General features: G+C 37.8%; 1 protein-coding gene across 4 annotated transcripts in view; it reads left to right on the forward strand.

Annotated features, from left to right (window-relative positions):
• Asb3 (ankyrin repeat and SOCS box containing 3) overlaps window positions 1-23,005 on the forward strand; it is a 130,284-nt gene that overhangs the window by 71,550 nt on the left and 35,729 nt on the right. For all 4 annotated transcript variants that reach the window (XM_040733210.1, XM_040733212.1, XM_040733211.1 and 1 more), the window contains 4 exons: window positions 12,422-12,534; window positions 13,080-13,215; window positions 16,758-16,935; window positions 18,764-18,961. In XM_040733210.1, the coding sequence (XP_040589144.1) occupies window positions 12,422-12,534; window positions 13,080-13,215; window positions 16,758-16,935; window positions 18,764-18,961 (625 nt within the window). The remainder of the gene's footprint in view (window positions 1-12,421; window positions 12,535-13,079; window positions 13,216-16,757; window positions 16,936-18,763; window positions 18,962-23,005) is intronic.

Here is a 23,005-nt window from a genome sequence, read left to right on the forward strand (position 1 = left end):
AACATTGGAAAAAGTCAGACTGGAGCTTCATTGTGCTTGGGCTGCTTTGGTGGTACATCAGGTTGTATACCAGATGGCCAAATACCATTATTGCAACTCAAAGACCATAATAGGCATGCACAAATTTCTGATGATTTAATTTGAGGTAAATTACTGGATATTTTTGCATTTTAGTTAGTAAGTGAATTAATTACTATTTTTTTCTTATAATTTGTTAACTGTTGGTACAACAATGGTATTACCATCCAGGAATTTAAAAATCTTTTTGCTTCTACATGGATGGAATTTTAAAAGAGGTATATGACATACCTGGGATGTATACACTCTTAGCCATATTTGTGGTTAACTTGGTTATTCATCCTAAAAGAAATGGTTTGATAATAGTGCTAAGACTGAGGAACTTATAGAAAAGATACAGACTTTACAGACTGGTAATGAGAGCTTAGCACAAAGGATTTCTCCAATTGAAATGACAATCACAAGTTGACAAAGAGAATTCATGAAATGGAACATGGCATTGAACTCTTAACAGAAAAAATGACAAGCTTGTATATATAACATTTTTTGGAAGGCAATCTTCGTGCTGTACAAATAATCTCTCAGGATAAGAATATTAAATCTCTGGAATCATATGTAAATGATGAGAACAAGAAACTGATTTAATGAAATCATTGAACTTTTCTACAGTTCAGATTGTGAATAAATTAGAGGCCATATAAGACCTTCTTAAAATTGATACACCAAGACTTAAGGTACAAACTAAAGAGAATAAAAAAGATTTAACATAGCTAGTAGCTTTCAGAGTCAGAGATGATGTTGATATACCAAATGTTGTATCTTCATCATCACCTGCTATGTTCTATCCTGTTACTATTTATTACTCAAAGCCAGCAAATGGTGGAACACCCAGAAGGATATGCAGAATGCAAATGAGAGCCTATACCCATGAAAGACTTAAAAGATATTAAGGAAGCAGTAGTTTCTTTTTGGCAAGCATTCACTATATGTGAGGCAATTAGTAAAGGCAAGGGCTACAAGATAGAATAACTCCAAGTGACTGGCTTCAATTAGTGTCAGCTGTTCTAGAACATGGTCCATAGCTTCAGCAGAAGTCGTATTGGATGGAAGAGGCCAAGGCCCTTGAATATCAAGGCAGATTCAAAGGTAATGAAGCTTCCCAAGATCAGATTGTTGGGTAAGGGCCATTATGCAGATGCAGATACTCAAGCTACATACAATGAACATATCTTATCCCTATGCCGTACAGTAGCCTTGAATGCTTGGGACAAGATTCAAGAACCAGGAAAAAGAAATGAGTCATATACTGAGGTTATACAAGGCCACAAAGAACCCTTTAGTGACTTTTTGCAAAGATTGAACAAAACTGTACAAATAGGGGTAGCAGGTCTAGAAGATGGATGAACACTCTTTACCTTTTGAAAATGCTAATTTAGATTGCAATTTAAAGATCAGATCAGTACCAATGGATGAATGGATCTTGAACATAGCCAATGTTGAGTCTTTGGGTTATGGTACTAAGGCTTGGGTAGAAGAAGTGATCTCCAAAGGTATGAGGAGACATCAAAATAGCAAATGCTTTAATTGTGGTAGAATAGGCCGTCTAAGAAGAAATTGTAGACTAGGCATTCCTAGAAGTGATGCCTCTTGTGGGAATAACCCAAATAGAAGGCTCTAACTTTCTGGATTATATAGAAGATACAGCAAAGGCCAACACTGGACCAATGAATGTGGATGAACAAGAGACAAGCAAGGTAACTGTTTAACATCTGGAAACTCTTTGGGGGCCCTCTCGAAGATCACCATGTCGAAATTAGTCCTATCATTCCCAGTCACTGTGAAGGACAATCCTCCCCAGAACAATTGGGAAACCCAGTGTTATTATTAAATATCATAAGCTTTGAAGGATGAACCAAAATCCCAAGGAGGAAGCAGAAAACATATTTTGGCAGACTTCTATAAATGACCAAATACGCTTGTATATATAACATTTTTTTTTGGAAGGCAATCTTCGTGCTGTACAAATAATCTCTCAGGATGAGAATATTAAATCTCTGGAAACATATGTAAATGATGAGAACAAGAAACTGATTTAATGAAATCATTGAACTTTTCTACAGTTCAGATTGTGAATAAATTAGAGGCCATATAAGATTGAATGCTTGGGACAAGATTCAAGACCCACTAGCACAAGGCAGTGATGAGACTGATCAACTATTGATAAGAAATGTGCTAAAGGAAGGCCTGTGAATTTCATAAAACACATGTTAATAACAAAGGTTTGAAAAAAGACTTTTCCATCACATGCCAACAAGCCAAGGAAATGTCCTACTTGTTTGTTATATAACCAAACGCCACTAACTGCATGAAGTAACCCAAAGGGTACTCATAGGAATGACAGATGGATGTGTTCTATTTTTTTAAACTTGGAAAATTAAAATATGTACACCACACCATTGATACTTGTTCAGGTTTTCAATGGTCAACTACTTTGAGTTTGGAAAAGGCAGATTCTGTAATTACACATTTGCTACAAGTTATGGCTATCATGGCTATACCAGCACAATAAAGGCAAACAATGTTCCTGCATATATCTCTAAGAAAATGAAAGAGACTTTAGTTATTATAATATAGAGCATCATGTATACACACAATCCTACAGGACAGGCAGTTATATAAAGATCAAATTGGACTTTAAAGGAAGTGCTAAATAAACATAAAGGGATGATAAGGAACCCCCAAATAGATTGCATAGTGCTTTATTAACTTTGAATTTTGTGAATGTTAATGAGAAAGGAAAAACAGCTGCAGAGAGACACTGGATAATAGAAAAAAAAAACTATGGAATTAAGCCACCCAGTGTACTTCAAAGATGTGTTGATCTCTGAAAGGAAATCAGACGTATGTTACACTGGGGGAGAGGTCTTGCCTTTGTTTCCAAAGGTGAAGAAAAAATATGGATGTCATCAATATTGATAAAGGTTTGATTTGAACAAGATATCTTTTAATTAGAAATGGTAGTTGTTCATCAATCCTCATGGCTGTTTAATCTAAACTAACCTATAAAACTAACATGTTTTTCATTTGATCAGATATAACTTGTCAAGGAGAACTTCCCCAAAATTTAGGTTTTGGGAATGTATTTATTTTTATGTCTTTTTTTATGAGAATGAACTATCTAGCTAAGGAATCCAGAGACCACTGGATAAATGAGACATCTGAAGCAAAATAACAAATCCTCTAGAAAAATTGTCTCAAGAAAAAGAGCAAATTGATGTATCACATTTACAACTGGGTAAAATTTCTTTAATCTTCCCAAATGTTTACTTATTTCTATACAGAAATACGATACGAATGATCTTTTTGTAGTCTCAGTCCAATTAAAGATTCAAAGGTGGCTTTGAAGTTGGAGTATGGCTCTCTCCTTCTCTAAATCCACACATGCTTGTTAAAGTAAAATATAAAACCTTCTGTCTCATGTGAGAAGAGCCATCTGGTATGGAACAGAGAAAAATATTTAAGCCTATTGTGTTGCTACTAATGTCGTAATTTTTGCCATGATATTAATGGTCATATATAGTACTAACCAATTCTAGAAAAAGATTTCCTCTACCTTCCTGTACATGATTTCTGGTTTGAATCTTGCAGTTTTCTACAGTAAACCATGACCATGCCTAACAGCAACTTTTGAAGTCTCCATAAAGAGGATAGGGCCCACACCAGTACTATGTATGATAACACTATTATGCTGAACAACACCAACTAAAGATCAGCTTTGGAATGCAAACTGTTCATAACAATTTTGAGGTGACTTGATGAGATGATCCAGCCTCACAGTCACTGCTTGGAAGATTTCAAGGTGGCTAGCTGAGTCTCCAGTCTGACAGACTACTTTAAGCCAGCATTTGAAGCAAGCTGAGATAGACAATTAATAAATGTGACCTCCTGAAGCTGAGAAGCTTCTATAAGGTAAAGGACTCAGTCAACAAGACAAAACGGCAGCCCACAGAATGGGAAAAGATATTCACTAACTCCACATCTGACAGAGGGCTGATCTCCAAAATTTACAAAGAACTCAAGAAGCAAGTCTGCAAAACACCAAAGGATCCAATTAAAAAGTGGGGTACAGAACTAAATAGAGAATTTTCAATAGAGGAGTCTAAAATGGCTGAGAGACACTTAAGGAAGTGTTCAACGTTCTTAGCCATCAGGGAAATGCAAATCAAAACAACTCTGAGATACCATCTTGCTCCTATCAGAATGAGTAAAATAAAAAACACGGTTGACAGTTTATGCTGAGAGAAAGGGGAACACTCCTCCGCTGCTGGTGGGAGTTACAACTCTACAGCTACTTTTGAAATCAGTGTGGAGATTCCTCAGGAAAATGGGAATCAGTCTACCACAAGATCCAGCAATTCTACTCTTAGGCATATACCCATAAGTTGCACATACATACAACAAGGAGGACTGTTCCACTATATTCATAGCAGCATTCAGAACCTGGAAGCAACCTAGATGCCCTTCATCTGAAGAGTAGATAGAAAAAATAAATATGGTACATATGGAGTACTACTCAGTGGAAAAAACAATGGAATCTTGAAATTTGCAGGCAAATGGAGGGTACTAAAAGAAACTATCCTGAGTGAGGTAACCCAGTCACAAAATTCAAATATTTAAAGGAAATAGACAATTTTCTGGATAGATATCACTTACCAAAATTAAATCAAGAACAGATAAGCAATCTAAACAGACCTATAACCCCTAATGAAATAGAAGCAGTAATCAACAGTCTCCCAACCAAAAAAAGCCCAGGCCCAGATGGCTTCAGTGCAGAATTCTACCAGAATTGCAAAGAAGATCTAATTCCAGCACTCCTCAAAGTGTTCACACAATAGAAGGAGGAGGTTTATTGCCAAACTCTTTTTATGCGGCTACAATTGCCTTGGTACCAAGAAACACAAAGACACAACTAAGAAAGAGAACTACAGGCCAGTTTCCCTCATGAACACTGATGCAAAAATACTCAATAAAATACTGGCAAATCAAATCCAAGAACATTGATAAAATCATCCACTATGATCAAAGGATGCAGGGATGAAGGGATCTAGGGATGTAGGGCTGCAGGGATGGTTCAACATACGAAAATCTATCAATGTAATTCACCATATAAATAAACGGCAAAGGAAAAACCACATGATGATCTCACTAGACGCGGAAAAAGCCTTTGACAAAAGCCACCACACTTTCATGATAATGGTCCTGGAGAGATGAGGGATAACAGGAACATACCTTAACATAATAAAAGCAATATACAGTAAACCAACAGCCAACATCAAATTTAATGAAGAGAAACTCAATGCAATTCCTCTAAAATCAGGAACAAGACAAGGATGTCCACTCTCTCCATATTTCTTTTTAATACTTACTTGAAATCCTAGTTAGAGCAATAAGACAACAAAAGAAGTCAAGGGGATACAAATTGGAAGTCAAACTTTTGATATTTGTAGATGATATGATAGTTTATATAAGTGACTCCAAAAATTCTACCAGGGAACTTACTGCAGCTGATAAACACCTTCCCATTTTGTGGGCTGTCGTTTTGTATTGTTGACTGAGTCCTTTGCCTTGCAAGAACTTCTCAGTTTCAGGAGGTGCCATTTATTAATTGTTGACCTCACTGTCTGTGCTACTGGTGTTATGTTCAGGAAGCAGTTTCATGTACCAATTCCTTCAAGGGTGCTTCCCACTTTTTCTTCTAAGAGGTTCAGTGTGGCTGGATTTATGTTCAGGTCTTTGATCCATTTGGACTTAAGTTTTGTGCATGGTGATAGGTATGGCTCTATTTGCAGTCTTTTACATGCCAGTGTCCATTTTTGCCAGTAACACTTTTTTGAAGATGCTTTCTTTTTTTCCATTGTATAATCTTAGCTTTTTTGTCAAAGATCAGGTGTTCAAACGTGTGTGGGTTAATATCAAGGTCTTCAGTTAGATTCCATTGGTCTACCTGTCTACTTTTGTGCCAATACCAAGCCGTTTTCAGGACTATAGCTCTATAATAGAACTTGAAGTCAGGGATGGTGATGCGTCTAGAAGTTCATTTGTTGTACAGGGTTGTTTTGGCTATCCTGGGTCTTTTGTTTTTCCATATAAAGTTGAGGATTGTTCTTTCAAGGTCATTGAAGAATCATGCTGGGATTTTAATAGGGATAGCATTGAATCTGTAGGTTGGTTTTGGTAAGATTGCCAGTTTTACTATGTTGATCCTACCAACCAAGAGCGTGGGAGATCTTTCCATTTTCTGGCATCTTCTTTAATTACTTTCTTTAGAGACTCAAAGTTCTTGTCATACAGGTCTTTCCCTTGTTTGGTTAGAGTTACCCCAAGATATTTTATGTTGTTTGTGGCTATTGTAAATGGTGATGTTTCTCAGATTTCTTTCTCGGCATCTTTATTGTTTATGTATAGTAGAGCTACTGATTTTTTTGAGTCAATTTTGTATCTTAACCACCTTGCTGAACGTGCTTATCAGCTGTAGGAGTTCCCTGTTTGAAGTCTTTGGCTCATCTGCAAATAGTGAAAGTTTGACTTTCTTCCTTTCCAATTTGTATCCCCTTGATCTCCTTTTATTGTCTTATTGCTCTCGAAAGAACTTCAAGCTCTGTATTGAACAGATATGGAGAAAGGGACATCCTTGTCTTGTTCCTGATTTTAGAGGAATCACCTTGAGTTTCCCTCCATTTAGTTTGATGTTTGTTATTGGTTTACTTTTTCAGCATCTGTGAGATGATCATGTATGTGGTCTTGCTTTTTCATATTATTTATATGGTGGATTACATTGTTGAACTTTCATATGTTGAACCATCCCTGCATCACTGGGATGAAGCCTACTTGATCATGGTGTATGATTTTTCTGATATGTTCTTGGATTCGATTTGCCAGTATTTTATTGAGTATCTTTGCATCAATGTTCTTGAGGGAGATTGGTCTGTAGCTCCCTATCTTCGTTGTGTCTTTGTGTGGTTTGCATACTAGGGTAATTGTAGCCTTATAAAAAGAGTTTGGCAGTGATCCTTCTGCTTCTATTGTGTGGAACAATTTGACGAGTATTGGTATTAGCTCTTTCTTGAATTTCTGGTAGAATTCTGCACTGGCTCGGAACTGTTTTTGACTGGAAGACTTTTTATGGCTGCTTATATTTCTTTAGGGGTATAGATCTGTTTAAATTGTTTATGTGTTCTTGATTTAATTTTGGTAAGTGATATCTATCCAGAAAATAGTCCATTTCCTTTAAATTTTCAAATATTGGGAGTACAGGCTTTCAAAGTATGACCTGATGATGTTGTGGATTTACCCATTGTCTGTTGTTATGTCCACCTTTTCATTTCTAATTTTGTTAATTAGCATGTTCCTTCTCTTTTTGTTAGGATATATAAAGGTTTGTCTGTCTTGTTGATTTTCTCAAAGAACCAACTCTTTGTTTCATCAATTCTTTGTATTTTTTCTTTGTTTCTACTTTATTGATTTCAGCTCTCAACTTGATTATTTCCTGGTGTCTACTCCTCCTGGGTGAGTTTGCTTCTTTTTGTTCTAGAGCTTTCAGGTGTTCTGTTAAATCTCTAGTGTGTCTATTCTCCAGTTTCTTTTTTTGTTGTTGTTGGTGGTGGTTTTTTGTTTGTTTGTTTGTTTGTTTTACGAGACAGGGTTTCTCTGTATTGTTTTGGAGGCTGTTGATCCAGCCCGGCCTCGAACTCACAGAGATCCGACTGCCTCTGCCTCCCGAGTGCTGGGATTAAAGGCGTGCGCCACCAACACCCGGCTCTCCAATTTCTTTATGTGGGCACTTAGTGCTATGAACTTTCCTCTTAGCACTGCTTTCAGAGTGTCCCATAGGTTTGGTTATGTAGTGCCTTCATTTTCATTGAATTCTAGGAAGTCTTTGATTTCTTTCTTTATTTCTTCCTTAACACAGGAGTGATGCAATTGAGCATTGTTCAATTTCCATGAGTTTGTGGGGTTTCTGCAATTTGTGTTGATGTTGAATTCTAATTTTAAGCCATGGTGATCTGATAAGATGCACAGCGTTATTCTAATTTTATTTTATCTGTTGAGATGTGCTTTATTGCCAAGAATGTGGTCAATTTTAGAGAAGGTTCCATGTGGTGCCGAGGAGATATATTCTTTTGTGTTTGCATGGACTACTCTATAGATGTCTGTTAAACCCTGTTGGGTCATAACCTCTGTTACTTCCTTTGTTTCTTTGTTAAGTTTCTGTCTGGTGGATCTGTCCAGTGGTGACAGTGGAGTGTTGAAGTCTCCCACTATAAGTGTGTGGTGTTTAATGTGTGATTTGAGTTCTAGTAATGTTTCTTTTATGGATGTGGATGCCTTTGTATTTGGGGCATAGATGTTCAGAGTTGAGACTTGCATCCTGTTGGATTTTTCCCATGATGAATATGAAATGACCTTCTTCATGTGTTTTGATTAATTTTAGTTTGAAGTCTATTTTGTTAGATATTAGGATAGCTACACCCACTTGCTTCTTATGTCCATTTGACTGGAAACTTGACCCGTCCAGCAGGCCAGGTTATTTACTGGGTCTCGAGTGGTTGTCACCTGTAGGAGTCAAACGGGGGGAGAGAGAAGTGGAAGCCAAGCGCGTAAAGAAAGAGTCAGTCTGAGTTGCGTCAAGGCTTCGTTTATTAGCTAGCAAGATTTCATTTTTATAAAGCGGTTTAGGCAGGGCGGGGGATGAGGACAGGGGCAGTGGAAAGTACCGGGCCCGGGTACAGAAGGAAATATTTCTTATAGAACACCTTTTGTTTAGCCTGTTCCAGGAACCAATGTATGCATGACCAGTTTGTTCATAATAACTTTTCAATTTAAATAGTTTCAATTCAAACTGCCACTTAGTTCTGCTACAACTTAAAGGTCTCCGGGGCTCCAACAGAAACTCTATTCCCAACTCTGAAGTAACATCTGTCTTTGAAGCTGAGGTATGTTTCTTGTATGCAGCAGAAGGATGGATTCTGTCTTCCTGTTCATTCTGTTAGCCTGTGTATTTCTATAGGTGAGTTAAGCCATTGATATTCAGGGATATTAATGGCCCTTGATTGTTGATTCTTGTTTAATTTGGATCGTGTTTTGGTAGTGGTAGTGTGTGTGAGTTTTTCCAGTATTTCTGGCTTCTGGTAAAGTAAGATTGTCTATTGCCCATGTTATTGTGAGTGTAGTCAACTTCCTTCGGTTGGAGTTTTCCTTCTAGAACTTTCTGTAGGGCTGGATTGGTGGATACGTATTGTGCAAATCTGGTTTTGCCTTGGAATATTTTGTTTTCTCTGTCCATAGTGATTGAGTGTTTTGCTGGGAATAGTACTCTGGGCTGGAACCTGTGGTCTTTTAATGTTTGTAGAACATCTATCCAGGACCTTCTGGCTTTCAGAGTTTCCATGGAGAAGTCAGGTGTAATTCTGATAGGTTTCCCTTTATATGTTAGTTGACCTTTTTCCTTTGCTGCTCTTAGTATTCTTTCTTTATTTTGTATGTTTGGTGTTTTGATTATATTATGTGGCGAGGGGACTTTTTTATTTTTTGGTTCAGTCTATTTGGTGTTTGGTAAGCTTCTTGTACTTTCATAGGCATCTCCTTCTTCAGGGTGGGAAAGTTTTCCTCTATGATTTTGTTGAATATGTTTTCTGCACTATTGAGCTGGCTTCTTTGCCTTCTTCTATACCTATTATTCTTAGGGTTCGTCTTTTCACAGTGTCCCATATTTTCTGGATAGTTTGTGTTAAGGATTTGTTGTATTTAAGATTTTCTTTTGTCAATGAATCTATTTCCTCTGGTTTATCTTCAGCGCCTGAGTTTCTGTCTTCCATCTCTTGTATTCTGTTAGTTATGCTTACATCTATAGTTCTTGATTGTTTATTCAGCTTTTCTATTTCCAGCCTTACCGCAGTTTGTGTGTGTGTGTGTGTGTGTGTGTGTGTGTGTGTGTGTGTGTGTGTGTGTGTTTTATTGTCTCCATTTCAGTTTTCAGGTCTTGAAGTGCTTGAATTGTTTCCTTCATCTGTTTGATTGTTTTTTCTTGGTTTTCCTTGCTTTCTTTAAGAGATTTCTGGATTTCTTGCATTTGGTTTGTTTTTTCTTCCATTTCTTTAAGGAATTTTCTCATATTGTCTTTGATTGCCTCTGTCTTTATCTTGAGGTTGTTTTTAAGGTCATTCTCTTCTGTTTCATCTGCACTGGGATGGTCCTTTCTTGGTGGTGTAGAGTCCCAAGACACTGGTGGTGTCATATAGGTTTTTCTGTTGTTGGATGTGCTCTTATACTGTCTCCTTCCCATCTCTTCTTCCAGTGGGTATAGGGAGAGTCTCTTCCTCTCCTGGTGGGTATGGGTTCAAAGCTCTATCCTCTCCTCCCTCCCTCCTTTCCTCCCTCTCTTCCTCTCTTTCTCCCTCCTCCCATTTTTCCCTTCCCCCTCCCTCCCTCTCAGAAGGTGGAGGGACAAGACCAGAATTACGCTCGATGATGGTGGCTGCCATCTTCTGACACCAGGTCCCTCTGTGGGGTTCGTCGGCCTGAGCGTTCCTTCGGTTATGGTTCAGGGGAGTTGAGGAGGGGGCCTTGGGCTAGAAGAGGCCTGGGGACTCACCTCTCTGCCGGAGGGTGGAGGGGCAAGGTCACAGTGCTGGGAGATGATGGCGGTTGCTTTCATCTGCCTCCAGGTCCCTCTGCCTCCTAGTTACATTTTTACTATTGAGAATCACATGAAATACGGAACTGCATTTGTTTAAAAAGCGTGTGTAACCATATAGTTGAGGAAAAGATAGTTTAGTTCCCAAACATTGTATAATTTTATTAATTATGTCTCCAATAAACAGTAAACACTTCTTCAGCCTTACTATAATAATTAAGTTGCTGAAGTATTTTTACCATAAACATATTATTTGGTTTCTAAGCTAATCAGTTATGATTGACATTGATTGAAGACAATTTGTTTAAATTATAGTTGTTTATCACAAAACCAGGTGAATGAAATCATTTTCAGGTATGTTTCAGGAATCTACCTGCCTCTAACTCTCCAGTGCTAACAAGTGCTGCCTGTCATGTCTTGTTTTTCTTTATTCCAACCCTCCCCCCTTTTAAAAAATCTGTTTGGATTTAAATATGTCTGTGCATCACATTTGTGGTGCCAGAAGGGGAAACCAGAAGGGGACATAGGATAATTTGTGGCTATAGTTACAGATGGTTGTGAGCCAATATGTGGATTTTGAGACTTGATCTTGGGTCCTCTGAAAAAACTGCTGTGCTCTTAACCACTGAACCATCTTTCCAGTTATGGGTATCAAATTTAGTTCCTTAAGCTTGTGTGGTATTGAGGACTGATGTCTTTGGGGCTGTGAGCAGAATCAGCCAAACAACCCGGGTTCCAACCCTGAGTGGGGGAGTGTGGATAGAGGGAAGGCTAGCTATCCAATGATGTTAAGAAGAGACAGAGACATCTGGTCTTATTAGGAGGGCAATCAGTAAATATTGAAGGTATCCAGTTTATTGATTCATCATCTTAAGTAATCATTCAAGGGTGGGGTTAAAGGCAGAAGACATCTAGTATAAAGACCTGATAGCAATTATTTCCCTTAATCCTAAAGACACCCCTTTGTAGCGAGTACTCAAGCCTTCTGGCACTTCGCCTCAATACCTCTCACTAACCTTCAGGTTGGGTGTATACTTGCTGTGGCCCAAGTCTATTGTTATTTAGGTAGGAGCCATTCTCTACCAAGGCCAGGAATTCAACAGCTATTAGCTTACATCTAAAAGACAATAGAAATTCTGGGCTCCAAAATATATGGGCCTTTACCAGCTGAGCTATCTCCCCAACCTGGGACTTCTTTTTCTCTATCCTTCAATTTTCTGTAGTTTGAAAAATGATATATGTGGATGTAGTTCATCTTAAATCTGTGCATGTAGATGTGTAAGATGTGTATAGGGAGGTTCAAATGTAGAGGACAGAGGAGAACCTTAGGTGTCCCCACCTTGCTTGAGTCAGGGTCTCTTGTTCACCTCTGTATACTCCAGGCTGGCTTCTGAGCTTCTGGAGATTCATCCATCTCTGTTTCCCATGTAGCTGTGGGATCACTGGGATTACAGTCCAGGTATACATGGGTGCTAGGTACTTGAACTCTGGTCTTCATACTTGTTGGCTCACAGAGCCAACGCCCTAAGCCTCTTATGCACAAAGGCCTGTGCATACGAAATTGGCCTCAGATAGTTGTGTGATAAATGTTTGAAATCATCATAGTATTGTGCATTCCAAGGTGTATAAAATGATGGAACCATCATAGAAATGTCCAGTCCCACAGACATCTTTTTGCTGACTGTAATCTCTCTGACTGCTGTATTTCAGCTGTTGAAAGTGGACATATAGATGTGCTGAAGTTGTTGCTTCAACATGGAGCAGATGTCAGTGGGTTCCATTCTATGTGTGGATGGAATTCCTTACATCAGGCTTCTTTTCAGGTAATCTCTGAATTTAGTGTTTCATTTTCATGTAAATTATGTCTTACCCTTTTAAAATGACAGTCCTAGACAGTTTTTGCTTCCTACTTGCTTGCAATTTATGATTAGTACAACACAGAAAAGGCAGTCTAAATGTTGCTGATGATTTTAAATAAGCCAGCTTCTATAGTGACCAGAGCAGCTTAGGGCTCTAGAGATTATCTAAGTTTAAAATGTCGGACACATAGTTATGAAACTATTAGAATCTGTGGGGTAAAGAGAGATGGTATATTTTTATTGAAATTGCATGTTTAGAAAACATATTTACTACTGCTTGAGTTAGTAATCTAACTTCATAGGACTTTAAGGGTTAAAATTGCTTGAGGCCAGTATGTTTATACTTAATAGGCTATGCAGAAGTGTAGGGTACTCTGATTAGTCATGTCTTTTCTATTTTTTGAAATGAGACACTGCATTTTTTTCTTAAAGTTTTTGTTTACTGAGAGGATAAGAAACTAAAACACAAGAAAGGGGTTTCCTAACTTAAAATATATGTGTGTACTTAGGGAAATGCTGAGATTATAGAACTCCTTCTTAAGCATGGAGTGGACCGAGAATGCCAGGATGATTTCGGAATCACACCCTTGTTTGTAGCTGCTCAGTATGGGAAGCTCAAGAGCTTGGACATCCTTATTTCATCTGGTAAGAGCCATTAATCTTTCTTATGGGGTGATCATGGTTATAACAATTCCTAGAAATGATTCCTGAATCGTGTGATGAAATTTATGTAAGTAGCAATAAAAGTGTATACAGTTGATGTCAGTCCTGGTTATTTTATTAAGTATGTCACCAATAATGACACACACCCTGCCCACTGATCTGCATAGGAATATGGCGGTTCTGAGCTGGTTCCCTGCAGTTCAGTGACTTTTCAGGCACACCTACTCTAGGGTTAGTTTATTACATGGTCCTTTTGTATATTAAGCCTTTGAGTTGTATGTTTTGCGTAGCATATCTCCATGTACATGGGAATGTGATGGTCAGAGTTCAGTATTAGGTGTCTTTGTCAGTCATTTTGTACTTTTTTTTCTTTTTTTAAGACAGGTTCTCTCATTGAGCCTGCCGCTCACTGATTCAGCTATGCTGGATAACCAGATTCGCCTGTCTTTTCCTTAGTGCTGGGGATCTGAACCCAGGCCTCATGCTTGTGCATCAAGCATTTAACCAAGTGAGTCAGAGGTCTGGCCAGAGTTATGTCTTGATAATGTCTGATGATTTAAATGGGCTTATTCAAAAACATGTATTGTGTTAATAGCAGAATAAACCAGCTAAAGGTTTCTCTGTGACTACTTACACATGTAGCATTGCCAAAGAAGATGGTATTACATGACATTATTTTGTAACATCTTTTGGCCAGAAGGATTCACCATAGAAGTCTTTAAAGTCTTTTCAGGGTGTGTGCCCTGGCAGAGCTAAGCTGAGAAACCAGGAGTAGTCAGAGGAAGGACATATCACCGTATTTGCTGACTGGTCTACATAATGAATAGTTCTACCTGTAGGACATAGAGAGACCCTGTCTCAAAAAACAGAAAGAAAACAACCCTCCAGATACACCAAAGTTTACCAAAAAAACAGGGCATAGTGAAGACGGGGTTTAAATGAGTTCACCAGACTCATGATGAATAGGTGTTTTATTAGGGAAGAACTTACACAAGTAAGAGTATATAACTGACCTGGCCTTCTAGCTCCAGAAGATGCAGTCTTTGCACTTCTGATGCTCTCCAGGGCCCAAGAGAGCATGTACCTGCCGCTACTCTACCTTAAAGGGGTCAAGAATGTAGCTGAAAGCATGCCCAAAGGGTGTGGTCACTGCTACAAGTTCACTGGCAAGGCAGGATGCCACAACAGCATAGTTTTTTATTCCTGTTTTTTTTCTTACAAATCTTTATATAAAATCAAGATTCGAAGTGAAAGGAATGAACCTTCATGAAGTTCGAGGTGAAGGTGTCTGAGAAATTATGAACGTATATCTTAAAGATGAGGATTCCTGAATTACTTCTTGAAATGATGCATTTTAATGTTAAGAATGTCAGACTCTGGGTGTTAAGTGATGGCCAGAGACCTAGAAAGTAATATTTTGTGGCACAGTTAGAGCATGTTTATGCCTATACCTTTGTTTTTAATTTTTCTTCTCTCTAAACTTAATAAATCATAATTTTTATATAATTAAAAGGTATGAAGATCTGTTTATAATATAACTATGTAACTCACTTCTAATAATGACTCCAGTGTCTGTTATTTTTTAAAATTTTCAATTGTAGTCTTTTTTTTTTTTTTTTGGTTTTTCGAGACAGAGTTGCTTTGTATTGTTTTGGATGCTGTCCTGGAACTCACTTTGTAGGCCAGGCTGGCCTCGACAGAGATCCGCCTGCCTCTGCCTCCTGAGTGCTGGGATTAAAGGCGTGTACCACCAACGCTCGGCCCTCAATTGTAGTCTTAGAGGAACTGATTCCTTATTATTTCTGATACTTTGAAGTTGTCACTCAAACTAGAAGGTTGATTTTTGAAAAAAGCAGGTCTTACTGTTGACTCTCTTTTCTCAGTGATTGTGTTTATGTCTCTGAAGCTGACCCCAGAAGAGGCACTGAAGTCTAGATGATTCTAGTTGCCTAGCATGTTTGCAATTGCACCTCATGAAGGTTCCACACCATCTTTAATTTACCCCATGTAGCTTGTTCAAGATTTACTTATGTAAGATTATGTTGAATAAAAGATAGTAAATTTTCCCTGATGTCTCATGGTATTTATACTGAGATGTATTTGAGAAATTTAAAAATTAGCACTATCATATGATAGCATAAGTCTTAACAGATTTACTATGTTGTTTGCTGATGATAAGATTCGGGAAATCTGCTAGTTTTCCAAAGTTTCACAAGAAGTAAACTCTTTTGCAACCTCTCAAATCTTTTTGTTTGTGTATTTTTTACTTATGGAAACAAGATCTCACCATATAGTTTTGGCTATACTGAAACTCACTATGTTGACCAAGCTGACCTTTTGTTTGTTTGTTTGTTTTTTTCAAGACAGGGTTTCTATGTGTTGTCCTGGCTGGTCTGGAGCTCACAAAGATTGTTTGCCTCTGCCTCTCAAGTGCTGAAATTAATGACATGCACCACCACTGCCCAGCTCAAACTGACCTTTAATTAACAGAGAACTACCTGCCTCTGCCTCCCAAGCACTGGGATTAAAGGCATGTGCCACCATGTCTGGCTGACTTTTCAAAACTGTGTATAATAGTATTATAATAGCAGGGTTTTTATTTTAGAATCTACTCAGGTATATTAAAAAACATTGTTCCTGTTTATTGTTTATTTTACTATGCAATGCTCATAAAGGGAGAATAGTAAGACTGGTCAATATAGTTTTTAGTTATAGATTCCATGTATGTCAGTCCTATCTACTGGTAACTTCCCTCTTAAATCGGAGTCTAAAATGTCGTAACTTATGCTTTTCAGGGAATTATCATCAATGTTATTTATATTTCTTCATTTTTTTTTTTTGAAGACAGGTTAGGCTCAAACTCAAAAGTCTTTTTTATCACATTCCAAGAGCTCGAATTATAGGCCTTTATTACCACTTCTAGCTTTTTTTCCTCCTAAAACATTTATACTTTGGGTCTTGAGAGATGGCTCAGTGGCTAAGAGCACTGCTGCCCTTGCAGAAGGGTGGAAGTTAGATCCAGCACTCATGTTAGATAGACTATTTATGAACTCCAGTTCCAAAGGGATCTGACGCCCCCTTCTGGCCTTCATGGATACTTGCAAGCACATGCACGAAAATGGACTGATGTGTGTATACACACACACACACACACACACACACACACACACACACACACACACACACACATACACACACCATGAATGCACTGAAATAAATCTTTAAAAAATATTTGCTTGTTGGAAGAGGAATTGGAATAGGTAGCCTTCATTGAATATGATTTTTTTTGTCTAAAAATGAATTCTAAAATGTGATCATTTGTGTTCTTAATGATGGAGAACAAAAATGATTTAAGTGATTGTCAACAGGTTAGTAAAATAAGTATATTTTCCCCAGCAGCATCCACTAAGGGTGAAAGCTGCTGTACTATGAAAGCCTTTATGGCAGTTTGAAATTTATGTTATCGAGTTTGTTTTTTAAAACACTTATGAGGATTATTGGTTAAATGTTTTGTTTTGTGTTAGGTGCAAATATCAATTGTCAAGCCTTGGACAAAGCTACTCCCTTGTTTATTGCCGCACAAGAGGGTCATATAGAGTGTGTGGAACTTTTGCTGTCCAGTGGGGCAGATCCTGATCTTTACTGTAATGAAGACAATTGGCAATTGCCTATTCATGCCGCTGCACAAATGGGCCATACAAAGTAAGTGCTCAATATAGAATAAAAATGGTTTCAGAAGGAAAAGTAAATAAAGGGTAGATCTGAGCCACACCCTTTACCTCCAGTAAAATCCTTTCTGTAACCAATTTGTGGAATGCCTAAATTTACACCTCATCTCCCCCATGCTGTTTTCATGTCCTTTGCTCCTCTAAATTTTCCATTTCCCCTTTGAGGAAGAATGGCTAGAGATGGGGTAGGTACCAGAGTTTTCTCAGGATTTCTTCAGCTAATGGCCATCCTTTCCTTTTCCTCCTAGTTTTATCTTTTATCCCAAGCATCTTCAACAAGCAGTGTGATGGGCTTACTCACTAATTTGCACTATCTCCCTTTCTTCCTTTTGTGTGTGATGAGTAGTTCATTCCATCCTCACCCCTTTATTAGACTTGTTACCTAATCTCACCCCCAGTCTGGTATTATCTCCGAGTGCTTTTGTTACTCTTTCTTAGAAGTACATAGGGAATTACTGGTATACTTTGGAGAGAGTATATGGGGAGTATGAGAATTCTATAGTTAGTGGCATGGTTATGTCAATGAGAATAAGGCTTCCCTCTATAAATCACTGTGGACAGATTTAAAAACCATGTTTGCAGTCTTTAGGGTCATAATTCTACAATAGTACTTTCTAGATATATCATTAGTGTTGTTAATTATGTTTGGACAATAGGATAATGGAGTCTTCAAGCTGGCTATTTTGTTGCTAGGTAGCATGTGTCTTCAAAGATCATTGTAAGTGTTTTGACAGTATAGTTTTTCTAGCTCATCTTTAAAACTTAGACACATTTATTATATTTAAGAGGTGTCACGCACATTCTTTAAATAAAATATTTGGTTTCTACATTTGATGTTTCTTCTACTTGCTCTTTAAAATTATTATTAGTTCTTTGAAGCTTTCATAGATGTTTTAAACACATTCACGTTTCTTCTCCAGCTTTTCCCAGGTCCACACCCAATTTTGTCTCTTGTACAAAAAAATAAAAAAATTTGAATCAGTTTCCTCTAATTGTTGATTATTTGTTTAGAAAAATCTTCTAAACAGTTATACCTAGCTTTAAATTGATACCAAAACTCCCAAAGAAATGTGTCCTTAGTTGTGTTCAATTTTGAGAATTCTGTTGCCACTGATTTCTTCCATAGCCTGATGCAAAGATAATCCATCTGTGGTTTTAGTTGTTCTCCCGTGTTATTTTAGGTCTGTTTTATGGAAGGAAAAGCAGCCACTTCTTTATAAATATACCTCAGATGTTAATGATTACATTTTTTATGAGAATGCAGTATTTTACTACAGATTTAAATTCTTCTGATTGAAAATGTAATTTCTCATTTCATTGTCACTCACCATCTTTAAAAACTCTTAAAAAACTAATTAGTGTTTAAGAAGGAAAATACTTCATTTTATTTTTTGTTATTATTTGTTTGTTTGTGAAACAGAGCCATGCTAGGTAGTGGCTCCTAGAATTTGTTTTGCATCTGTGGTAGGCCTTGAACTCATGGCTATCCTGCTTCAGCCTCTGACAGCTTAGGTATGTGCTACCACAACTGGTCAGTATACATTCTCTAGTGCTGGGAATTGAACCCAGGGCCTCAAGCATAGTAGGCAAACACTCTATCTCTGGGCAATATCCCTAGCCCCTCATTTCTCGTTCAGTTTATATTTAATGTAATAAGTATTTAAATAATTTCCTAGGTCCTGAAATATCTAACATGAAATTGGATTTGGGAGCATAGGTCATGGTGACGGTAAGGCAAATAATAGTGAACAAGGAAAACATTTATTTACTATTAAATATTCCTCCCATTTGTGTATTTGAAGGATCTTGGACTTGTTAATACCACTTACTGACCGGACTTGTGACACTGGACCAGACAAAGTGAGTCCTGTTTACTCAGCAGTGTTTGGAGGACGGGAAGAATGCTTGGAAATATTACTGCAGAATGGTTATACCCCAGATGCACAGATGTGCTTGGTCTTTGGGTTCAGTTCCCCATTGTGCATGGCTTTACAAAAGGAGTAAGTATATTTGTTACATTTGGCTTATTTTTAATTACTAATTTATTTTCCTTTTATAGCAAAATTTGGTATCTATTAGTATCAAGTTGCTAACCTAGAAAAGGCCTGCTACATGATCTGTTGTTTAGCCTAACAGAAGTGAGGTTGATAATTAGCCAGATTGCTTATCTTTTCTTTTTGGACCTGGATTACACTTTTAATGTAACAGGGTTAGGGAGTACTTTACATATATTAATATAAATTCAGGTATACTCTGATATCTTTTAAATGATTCAAGAATCACAAATGGAGCTTTCATCAAGTAAGGTAGTAACTAGTTCTAGTTATTTAACTATAAACCTTTTCATTTATTTTTAATTTTTAAAGCTTTACAATAAATCCTTGGTTTTCAGATACTGTAACATTAACATATTTATTATGCAGCATTTCTTACTGTACTTCATAAGAATTATATTTTAAAAGTCAAATACTCAGTTTTATACTTGGCTACAGTTCTGGGAAGTAGAATAAATGAAGTATTACTGCTCCTTTTTTAAGTGTTTGACCAATAATTTGACCTTGAGACTCTTTCTAAAGTTTTACAATACACATCAGTAGCTGAATGTGGTTGTTGACACCTTTAATCCCAGCACTCTGGGGGCAGAGGAAGGTGGAGCTCTGTGAGTTCAAGGCCAGCCTTGTCTACATACTGAGTTTCAGGACAACCAGGGCTATGTAGAGAGAGCTTGTCCTTAATAAAAACCAAAACAACAACAACAACAACAAAGACATTAAGAATATGGGGTAGGAAGATAGCTCAGTCAGTAAACATGAGGACTTGAATTCAATCCACAGAATCCACTTTAAATACTTAGTATATAGTGGTGTGTGCTTTTAATTCCAGTGGGAGGGAACAGGAGACTGAAGGATCTCTGCTCTGCTGGCCAACTAGTGTAGCCTGATAGGTGAGTTCCAGACCAGTGAGAGACTCTTCCCTCAAAGTAAATGAATTGCCTTCTTGAGGAGAACACCCAAGCTTGTCATGTGGCTTCCACATGGACAGACACATATACACAATAATAAGACTATTAGAAAAAACCATTTAAAATAATGCTTGTGCTCCATTTAAAAATACAGTTAGTTATGTGGATAGATGACTTTTTTAAAGGCTTGACCATTTATTTGTTACTCTTAATAACACTTAAATTTTTATTACTTATTTTATGTGCGTGGGTGTTTTGCCTACATGTAATTCTGTGCATTCACACAATGTCCACAGTTGCCAGAAGCAGGAACTGGAGATACAGATAGTTGTTAGCTGCTATGCTAGGAATCGAACCTGGGTCTTCCAGGTTAAGAGCCAGTTTTCTTAACTGCTGAGCCACCTCTCCAGCCCCAAGACTCTTTACTTTTGACTGGACTGAGACTTAGAAGTAGAAGCTCTTGTGAAGGACAGCCTACATCTCTTAACAATCTGTTCCTGGCTTCTTTCATTCTCTTGACCAAAAATTTAGCACATTCTGCAGCCTCCTCTTCCTTTCTTAGTGTGTTGTTTCTTCAGAGGCATATGTTCACATTTGTGCTGCATGGAACTTGGATAACAAAACCCTGAATCTTGGGGGCTGTGGTCCTGGGCTTCTTAGATTTTTTTTTTAATGGCTGCCTGACAACAAATTGGCGATGCCATCTTTGAAAGATTCAACAGTTTTCATATCCAACTTGTTTTTTTTTGGGACCTCAACCACCAAGGAATGGTAGTATCACTTCAGGAATATCAGTTCAGCATCTACAATATGTCCTTGCTCTGTAATAGAATGTCCCTTATCCAATAAGCACACTGTGCTGTGGGTCAAGACACCCTTCTTCATGGGAAAACATTGGTTATTGCCACCAATAACTCTCCCAGTCCTCACCCAGAACCCTTACCCCAACCCTGAGTCATGTGGCCATAGATTCTATTATTTTTAATGATGCAGAAGTGGTTACAGGCATTGTCTGGCCTTGTCCCGTGGGAGCCTGGCACAGTGCCCCTGCCCATGGCAAGCTCTGTACACAGGCATGGAGGTTTCTTTTAAGAGAAGAACCTCACCCACTGTCTCTCTAAGGAGGCAGCTTTATCTGTCTCTGTCTCTGCCTCTTTTTCTCTTCTCTCCTTATTCCCTTATCTTCAACCAATAAACTTTCTATATAAGTTCTGTCTGTAGGTCTCTGTTTCTCACCCTCCTTATGTCCCTTGCCCAATTTGGTCCCACCTCGTGCTGTATTATAACAGGTGTACTATGAATTTAAAATGACTTCCTTGAAATCATTGTTTTGGATATCTAGCTGTTGTATAACTTAAATCTGTCCAAACATTTTTACTGGCCCTGCCAGATGACTGGATAAGAGCACTTGCCACCAAGTCTGACGAGCTCTGTTTGATCTCCAGGACCCATGTGATGGAAGAAAGGAACTCCTATAAGTTGTCCTTTGTGCATGACTGCTGTCTCTCTTACTGTCTCTGTCTCTGTCTCTCTTTCTCTCTGTCACACACAAATAATGTGAAAAACAAAACAATATATTCACTATATTTTTTTTCCTTTTACATCTCTGCATCTCTTAACATTCTATAAGTAAAACAGTTCATTTTATTTGTTACAAATTTAAGCTTCCACAGCTTACATTTTAGTATGAAGATTTCAAATTCTGGTTAATGTAAGCATCTGAGTCCCGCTTTATTCACAACTTTAAATTTTCCTAGAATTTCATTACGTGTTGTCTTCCGAGCTTCCAGAATTCTTTCTGTGATTTTGTTCTACTAAGATTACAGATGTGAGAACCATCGTAGGTGTTACTTCTCTTCTCCTCCTCTCTCCTCTAATCCTCCTCTTCTACTAATTTACAGATGTGAGTACCATCATAGGTGTTACTTCTCTTCTCCTCCTCCTCTAATCCTCCTCTTCTACTAATTTACAGATGTGAGTACCATCATAGGTGTTACTTTTCTTCTCCTCCTCCTCTAATCCTCCTCTTCTACTAAGATTACAGATGTGAGTACCATCGTAGGTGTTACTTCTCTTCTTCTCCTCCTCTAATCCTCCTCTTCTATCTAGATTACAGATGTGAGTACCATCGTAGGGTGTTACTTCTCTTCTCCTCCTCTCTCCTCTAATCCTCCTCTTCTACTAAGATTACAGACGTGAGTACCATCGTAGGTGTTACTTCTCTTCTCCTCCTCTCTCCTCTAATCCTCCTCTTCTACTAAGATTACAGATGTGAGTACCATCGTAGGGTGTTACTTCTCTTCTCCTCTAATCCTCCTCTTCTACTAGGATTACAGATGTGAGTACCATCGTAGGATGTTACTTCTCCTCTTCTCTCCTCTAGTCCTTCTCCTCCCTTCCTTTTGACAAATGATAATTTTGCTCATTCTGGTAATAGCTGCTGTGCTCTTGCCTTATCATCTGGTAAGGCTAATGTGAAGTAGATCATACAACACTATTCTTGTTGGGCTTTCAGTACCTTACAATTAATTGTGTTCTCATAGAGTTAGCACCATGATTCATGGCATTTACAACATTCAGATAGACAATATTTATTAGGAGAGGTTTTACAAAGGCTTACCAGCATTGCTTGAAATTGTAAAGGCAGTTTTCTTTCTCCTTTGACTTTGACAAAGCTAGTAAAGCATTAGTTCTCACAATAGTGAAAACTCAAATGGATCATGAAATGTATGGAGAAAATTGAAGTATGGCCCCTATTTGTTAAGGATTTGAAACCTAATGGATTAATAGCATTTGTTTATACTGCATCAGAGATGGGAGGTGAAAAAACTACTATCCCCATAAAATGTGCATCACTAAGAATCGACTTTATATGTGCAATGGCAGTTTACAACTTCTGTGTTGTAAAGGCTAGTGGTTATTAGGAATGCAATCATGACTGGGTTACAGCTAAAGACACGTTGGGTTATGTTTACTATACGTTGTAAACTTTAAAAGCAAACCTTCCACAGCTTTACATTTCAGTTATTATCTTTAAAAGAAATGAATTGTATACAGGATTAATGTACATATTTAAAAAACC

The sequence above is a fragment of the Mesocricetus auratus genome, unplaced genomic scaffold (genome assembly GCF_017639785.1).
Source record: "Mesocricetus auratus isolate SY011 unplaced genomic scaffold, BCM_Maur_2.0 Super-Scaffold_100029, whole genome shotgun sequence".
Classification (NCBI taxonomy): Eukaryota; Metazoa; Chordata; class Mammalia; order Rodentia; family Cricetidae; genus Mesocricetus; species Mesocricetus auratus.